General features: G+C 44.2%; 1 gene segment (V, D, J or C); it reads right to left on the bottom strand.

The window, feature by feature from the left end:
- Positions 1–876: 876 nt before the first annotated feature.
- Positions 877–1,486, bottom strand: LOC118842761. The segment is given in 2 exon segments: positions 877–1,205; positions 1,435–1,486. Coding segments are annotated over 2 exon segments (381 nt in total).
- Between the last annotated feature and the right edge of the window lie 6,857 nt (positions 1,487–8,343).

Below are 8,343 nucleotides of genomic sequence, written 5' to 3' on the forward strand. Positions count from 1 at the left end.
TGCCATCTAGGAAAAGGGGGTATATTGGATGTGTCCTCTGTGTGGTCTTTGTGTAACTGGCATCTGTTCGAAAGAGACTCAAAATTTGGATACACACACACACACATAACTTTGGACCCTGCTTCCCCTGTAAGGGATAGCAACGAAGAGCTCAGAATGGATTTTTAAAAATTAGTTCACTTGAACTAACATTATTAAAATGGGGAAGATTCTAACCAGGCACCATATTTATGAGGACAGCAGCATGGCCAGCTTCCTGGCACCAATCTTTTGTTCCCCTTCTTTGTAGGAACTGAAGTCTTCCTTGAAAAACAGTGAGCAGAGGATGCTCTAGAGAGGTCTCTTCATAAAAAAATTAGATCAAAATCTGATTGAAAACATTGTCAAAAAAAATGGGCACAGGATGTGAAATTCAAGCTTGGTGCTTTGGTGGATTTCCTTAGGCTGCTGCCTGGTCTTCTTGAGCTCTAGGCACCTAAAGGTCATTGCTTTCTATGGAATATAGATCTAGGACGAAAGGACTGAAAGAGTCTCTGGCTAGAGATTTCAGTTTCTTCTTTGTTTCTTGCTCACTGGGGAGTCAGATGAAATAGGAATGGGAGGGTGTCTGAGGCCCTGGGCATTGTAGGGTGACGTGATCTGATTGGGGTTGGTTCTTTTCTGACTGTACTGCTCCTGGCTGAAGAGAATTGAGAGCACTCAGGGCTCAGAGCTGCCAGACCATGGCCTTTCCCCTGAGCCCTGAGTCCCTTTTCTCATGTCAGCCCCAGAGACCCTGGCCCTGAGCAGGCAGGCCAGCAGCTGCTGGAGGAGTGGAAGGAGAGGAGATAGCTGAGTCTCCCTGACCAGCCAGCCTTGGCCTAGGGAGGTTTTTGTTCAGGGATGTAGCACTGTGGGAGAAGAAAGTGTTTGATAACAGTAATAATCTGCCACATCCTCAGGCTCCACTCTGCTGATTGTGAGGGTGAAATACTTCTCAGCACCACTGCCACTGAACCTAGCAGGGACTCCTGAGTCCAGCTTGGAAACCTGGTAAATGAGTCTCCGAGGAGATTGTCCAGGTTTGTGTTGGACGCAGTGCAGGTAAGTCTTTCCATCACTGTGTTTGAGACTCTGACTGGCCTTGCAGCTGATGGTGCTTCTTTCTCCTGAGGTCACAGACACTGAGGCTGGAGACTGGGTCAGCACAATGCCCCCGCTGGAACCTAAAAGTAGAATTTAATGATCAGCCAACATGAAATAAACAGAATAATCTCCTTCCATTTTGATCTTTAGCCCACAGACAGCCTGGCTCTGCCAATCCCTCTGACCTCCTAGAAATCCACATTCCCCCTTGGACTGTACTTTCTCATGGCCCCAGAGATTCTAAGTGCCTCTGAATTCTCTCATCTTGTGAAAAACTGCCAATCTTGTTGTGTTGTCCCTTGTTCTCACCTGGGACCCAAAGCATGAAGAGCCCACAGAGAAGCTGGGACAAGGACTCCATTTTGCAATGTCTTCTCCCCTGTGGCTGCTCTGCCCCAGCCTCAGTTTATGTCCCTGTGTCTGCAGGCCCTTCCCTTTGGGATCCCTTTATGCAAAGCTGCTGTGGCTGTGAGGCTTCTAGGAGCAGAAGTGACTGACTCAGCTCAGGGGAAGGCCCTGAGACCTTGACACCTGAAGATGTCTCCCCTTCCTGAGACCCTTGTGTGAAAGGGGCTCCTGTTCTTCCCCCCATACTTATGTTTTTTTTTTTTTAGTTTTAGTCAGTTTTTTGGTTTCATTGGGCTGTGAGGTGGGGTAGTAGATAGAGTGCTGAGCCTGGGGCTAGGAACATCGACTTTCTTGAGATCAAATCCTGCCTTGGTCCAAAGAATTTTTTATTAGTGAGCAGGAAAAGCCAAGGCATGAACTGGGTTCATCTTGGGGCAAGGAGATACTAGTATGTGCTAAGTTAAGGGGGTGAGGAGGAGGAATGTGATTGTAAATGTCAGAGAGGGTGCTTCGTATGAATTAAATGGAAAGGAAAGAGATGACAGGCAGGGAGAATGGGAAGAATTTGCCAATAGTTGGAGTGCAAGGCAGACACCTTAAAGGTGAGAGGTTAATTCATCTTTACATTAATATAACGGTCATGGGACACCCTCAGCTTTGCCCTTTTTTGGCATTTATTCATTTTATTTTATGGATATTTATTGTTTTTTTTTCATTTTTTAGCTTTTATATTTCATTTCCCCGCTCCATGTAAAAATAATTTTAACATTTATTTTTGAAATTTTGACTTCCAAGTTCTCTCACTTCCTCCTTATGCCCCCCCTCGTTGAGAAGGCAAGCAATTCTATATAGGTTATACATTTGTAGATATGCAAAACATATCTATAATGGTCAGGTTGTGAAGGAAAACTGACAAAAAAACTCAAGGAAAATAAAGATAAATATTTATGCTTCAATCTGTATTCAGATACCGTCACACCTTTCTCTGGGGGCGGATAGCATTTTTCTTCCTAACTCCTTCAGAATTGTCTTGGATCACTGTTTTACTTAGATTAGCTGTCATTCACAGTTGATCATCTTACAATGTTACTATTACTTTGTGCACAGCACATTTTACTATGCATCATCCTATTATATTAGGAAGGCAGAATTTATGATTTCAAAGAGAATCTCATATGTGTCTAAAAGGTCTGGAACTGCAGGATATAAGGAATTCTCTAGGCAGAAGGCAGGAGAACTAAAGCATGTATTTACACTCCACAATAACAAGCCCACAAACCAGCGTCCCCATTTTGATATTTTCATCAAAAGCTTCCAGTCCCAATAAGTCCGCCTTACAAGGGTAACCAGGAGGCCACAGAAAAGCGAGATGGTATAAGGCAAAATCGTATACATGCTTCCCCTCTACGGTAAGAAGATTACCCACTAGCCTCTAGTCAGCTCTGCTACTGGCAGCTCAGCTTCGGCTGTAGGCGTCTCTGGCTCCAACCGGAAAAGGAAAGGAGGATCTTCAAGCTGTCCTCTCCCCTCTTATAGAGTTTTTGACATCATCAAGTGCCGCCTGAACAACCAGGGCCGATTGGTTCTTGACTTGGCCCCTCCCCCTAGCGTAGACCACGTTAACACACCTCCCCTCAGCCAGCCCTATGACTCATCACACAGGAAGCTCTCCGATCCCTGGCATGGTCGCTGGGCCTCCTGCCCCGGAAGAGCAAGCCCCAGCGTCCAGGGAAGCTCAACGAGGCAAGCTGAGTCATTCAAAGAAAACAAAGTCCATTCTGGCTACACCTATGCAAGTCGTTCCAGGTTTTTCTGAGAGCATCTCCCTCATCATTTCTTGAGGTACAATAATATTCCATCATAATCACATACCACATCTTGTTCAGCCATTCTCCAATTGATAGGCTTCCTCTCAACTTCTAATTCTTTGCTCCCAGAAAAGAGCTGCTATAAATAGTTTTGTATGTATAGGTTCTTTTTGTTTTTGTTTTTTAATCTCTTCTGAGATAAAGACCTAGTAGTGATATTGCTAGGTCAAAGGGTATGCATGGTTTTATGACCCTTTGGGCATAGATCCAAATTGCTCTACAGAATAGGTGAATCAGTTCACAACTCCACCAACAATGCATTAAAGTCTCATTTTTCCCACACCCCCTCCGACATGTGTCATTGTCATTAGCCAATCTAATAGGCATGAGGTAGTACCTCAGTACTGTTTTAATTTGAATTTCTCCAATCAATAGTGAGTTAGAGTATTTTTTTCACATGGCTATAGATAGCTTTGATTACTTCATCTGAAAACTGATCCTATCTTTTGATCATTTATCAATTTGGGAATGGCTCTCTTTTAAAAAATAAATTTTACTCAGTTTTCTCTATGTTTGAGAAATGAGACCTTTATTAGAGAAAGTTGCTTCAAGATTTTTTCATAGTTATTATTGCTAGCTGTATTTCACTCCATCCTATTCCCCCCATTTATCCTATTCTCTTTCTTCTTTCACACTGCCCCTCCTCAAAAGGGTTTTGCTTCTGATTTTCCCCTTCCCCTAGAGATATCAATTTGCAAAACAATCTGATGTATAAGGTCCCTCCTCCATGAGTATTGCTGGGTATTACATGTGGGTCTAGCTCAGTAGTCAATGTGTGGGAAGTTGTGCTCTCACAGTTCAATGATCTCTCCTTCCATCTCTGTCAAACCTGCCAAGATGGTCCCATGGTAAGACCCTAACAAGAGGCTTCTTGTGGTTATAAACAACCGAATCCTCTCTTCTCTAGGGGGAAGAAATCAAGATGATTTAGAAAAAAATTAACTGAATGGAGAGACAAATGCCTTACTAAAGGCAGCAGAAAGAGCTATTAGAAAAGAAATGAGCTGAACTAGGATTTAGTTACAGAAGAGAGAAAAGATAGACTTTAAAGGCACCAGGATAAACAGGCTCAGAGGAAATAAGGAAAGATACAGCCACCTTGGGAAAGGAAGGAAAAATCCTGGACCTACTGAAAACTGTGCTTTGAGAGCTGGACCAACACCACCAGGGCACTGTACAGAACTCTCCCAAGCTTCACTCTACCTTGCTGAGCACACCTTTGTGTGTATGCCATGTGTCTCTCACTTCCACACGTGCTTATATTCTGTTCTTTTAACTTCCTCCCTCATTTGATTCAATTTGGTCCAGCGGTGCTGAACCTCCCAGCCAAGACAATTTTCCTTTAAAAGGATGAGTCAGTACTTAGTACTATGACTAACAACTCAGGAGCCACATCTATAGCCCAAATTTTTAACTTAGGGAATGTAGAAAGAAAGGCTAAATCCAAAACTGTGAGCGTCTTTCCTTCTCTCTGACACCTGGGCTTTTTCCCTTTGCAACATAAGTACCAGATGAAAGAGATTGCTGTCCTTTTCCCAAATGAGAGTTTGGGTTTTTGAAACTCTTTGAGTCTGTATGAAGACAAACCCCTGGACTAAAATTTTATGAGAGAAAGCAGCACAGGAGGGACTGGAAGACCTCCGAGAATGAAGGAAGACATTAAATGAAACTATTCCAATGAGGAGGAAAAGGATTTGTTTGTTTGGTGGGGTCATCTATAGAGAGAGCATGTGTGGGTAAGCCCTTAATTAGGGGGTGGCAGCAAATACCCATGTAGTCTCCCAAGCCCCATGCTCTGTGCTATAGTGCCACCTAGCTGCCCCAGTCAGAAGAGCAGTATTCCATACATGGATCCACAGCCCTATACACCTGTAATGTATTGTGGCTGGCCTTTCAGAAACAGGCCTCACCAGTTCCTCACCTTGGCATGGGATTGGCATGGCTCTTTAACACTCTCTAGCTAGCAGTGAATGTAGAGGACAGTTGGAAGGATTTGCTTATGCTGTGGAAAAAAAACAAAACAGTCATGACCTTTACTATGCTACACACAAGCACAAAGTGCCTGCGCCACCATGAATTTAGAATCATAAAAGGACAAGCTTTCTAAATGTAGAATAAAAGCAGAGGGAGAGACAGAGAGTGGGAGACGGAGGGAGGGGAGCGGGAGGAGGGAAGCGAGAGAAGGAGCAGGGGCGTTTCTTGGTGCCGCGCGCGGCTCCCGTCGTTAGGGGTCGCCCTGGGAAGGGGTGCGAGACGTGTGAGCGTGGGTGTACGTGTGTGTGTAGCTGTGGGAGCTGGTCACGCTCGGAGCCCGCGCACCGCCGGAGGAGGAGCCCGAAGAGCGAGGCAGCCGGGGAGCGTGCGAGCGCACCGAGGCCCGCCCGGGATGGAGGACGCGGCGCGAGCGATGTGACTCTCCCCACCCCGCCCCCAACCTCCTTGCCCTTCTCCTCCTCTTCCTCCTTCTCCCCTCTTTCCCTCCCCTCTTCCCATCCCGGCCCGGGCCGAAGGGACCCAGCAGCGGTGGCGGCAGCCGAGGAGACGGAGCCAGTGAGGGAGGAGGCGGCCGCTGTGACCGGGCATGGTGGTCTGGGGCAGAGCGAAAGAAACTCCACTATGAGGCGCGGTGGATGGAGAAAACGAACTGGAACTGAAAATGACGGCTGGGGGAAATGGGGTGGGTACATGGCTGCGAAGGTCCAGAAATTGGAGGAGCAGTTCAGATCAGATGCTTCTTTGCAGAAGGATGGAACACCATCTGCAATTTTTAGTGGAGTTGCTATCTATGTCAATGGCTACACAGGTTGTGTATTTTTTTAATAGCTGAACTATATTAGTGTAGCTGGGGTACATTGGATAATTTTTAATTTAATGAGAAATGCCCAATTTCAGATTTTTTTTTTGGCATTAATTTAGGACCAAATTCTTTATCAAATTGTATGAAATAAAATATGTTGCTCGAGAAGTAATTTTTTTGCCTGTTTGGCAAAAATTGATTAAAATTAAAGTTGTAATGAAGCAGCTATTATTCTAATTACTTACTGGTTTTTAATTTAGTCCAGAAATGTTAATTTGCAAGTAATCGCATATATTGTTCACTCTGATACTCTTTCATTTTAATGAGTGAAATGGCATCTATTTTATTTGAAATTAATTTCTCATCTTTTCAGTTGCAGAAAAGGATTGTATATTTCTAATTCTGCATCTCTAATCCTTTCACACCAGTTTTCGTGTAGATGTGTGACTTTAGGCCCATTTCCTCAATTTTCAGAATGAAGATATTACCAGTTTTTGGCTTTCTAGCGTTACACAAAATGAGGAACATTCTATAGAACAATGGGCTTGTATTAGATGAGGTATTAAATCTTTTACAGAGACAAAACTTCATGTTCATAAAAAATTTTACATATGTAATTATGATGAACTTTCTGAGACATCTACATTATGTGTAACAGATTTCTATGGTTGTCAGAAGTCACATTCCTTTTCTGCAGTAACTAGAATTGGAAGTCTGGGTGGCTAGCCTTTGAGTAATGAATTAGCAAATGAAAATAAATGCTTTGAACCTAAAAAAAATGTAATAAAAGATCACAAGTAGATTTGAAAAGTCATTCAATCCCCTTTGATTTCCTAAATTCATCAGGATGTGGTCTTAGTTTTTGTTCCTTCCTGGTGTAGGAGGATGTTGTTTGTGAAAGTCAAGGAGTTTTGGCTGAAAATTGGAGCCTAGCATATGTTTTGGGGGGTGATTTTATGGGGTGTAATTTTATGGTTGTTTGTTGGTAAATATGGTAGAGTTACAGTGATTTACTGCTTACTCTGCCATCTTGGCTCCCAGAAGTCTCCTTCCTTAAGTCTTTCAAAGTTAGGATTTTGGAGCAGCTGGGTAGCACAGTGGATAGAGCACCAGCCCTAGAGTAAGGAGGATCTGCATGCAAGTCAAACCTCAGATAGTTGATACATACCAGCTGTGCAACACCAGGCAAGTCATTTAACCCTGATCGTTTTGGAAAAACAAACAAATAAATAAATAAAGTTATCCTTCTTCAGAAAGCCACTGTTATTATATTGTGATTTTATATAAATCATTTTCCTTTTCTTCACATCACTGTGAACCACTCAGACACTCTGTGTATTATCTGGTATATTCTCATGTGGATCATTCCTCTGTTTTTCATTAAATATCATCCAGGAAGGGGGGTATATTGGTTGTGTGCTCTGTGTGGTCATTGGATACACACACACACACACACACACACACATACACACACACACACACAACTTGGGGTACTCCTTCCCCATTAAGGAATAGAAATGAGGAACTCAGCATGGATTTAAAAAATAGTTTTCTTCAATTAACATGATTAAGATTGGGAAGATTCTGGGGCAGAGCCAAGATGACTGGGAAAAACCAGGGACTTGCTTGAGCACACCCCCAAATCCCTCCAAACACCTGTAAAAGGACTCTAAACAAATTCTAGAGCTACAGAACCCACAAAATGACAGAGTGAAACAAGTCTCCAGCCCAAGACACCCTGGAAGGTCAATGGGAAGGGACTATTGCACCAAGGTGGGAGTGGAGCATGCCTGCACAGACCAGCCCAGAGCAGACCTGGCAGAGCAGGCCTCAGGGCAGTTAATCACTGGCAGCTGTGACAGTTTCCAGACTTCTCAACCCACAAACACCAAAGACAACTTAGCAGGTCAGTGGAAAAACTCTGTTGTGCCTAGGTGAGAGAAGTGTGTGGCCTGGTCCCAGCCCCAGGGCAGTGGAGGTGGCAGCAGTGGCAGCAGCAGTGACAGTGGCTGCTTCTGCAGCCAGTGGGGGCATCAAGCAGCTAATCAGAGTGCAGGCATCTGTTTGCTGGCACAGAGGCAGGGTTCTCTTGCTTTGTCCTGTTTGGATCTGGGTTGCAGTTCTAGGTGGCAGTCCTGAGGTGAAGAGAAGCACTGGTGGGGCAGAGCTTGTGGTGGCTGTTGAGACGGAGTCCTCCTAGCAGTT

The sequence above is a fragment of the Trichosurus vulpecula genome, chromosome 3 (genome assembly GCF_011100635.1).
Source record: "Trichosurus vulpecula isolate mTriVul1 chromosome 3, mTriVul1.pri, whole genome shotgun sequence".
Taxonomy (NCBI): Eukaryota; Metazoa; Chordata; class Mammalia; order Diprotodontia; family Phalangeridae; genus Trichosurus; species Trichosurus vulpecula.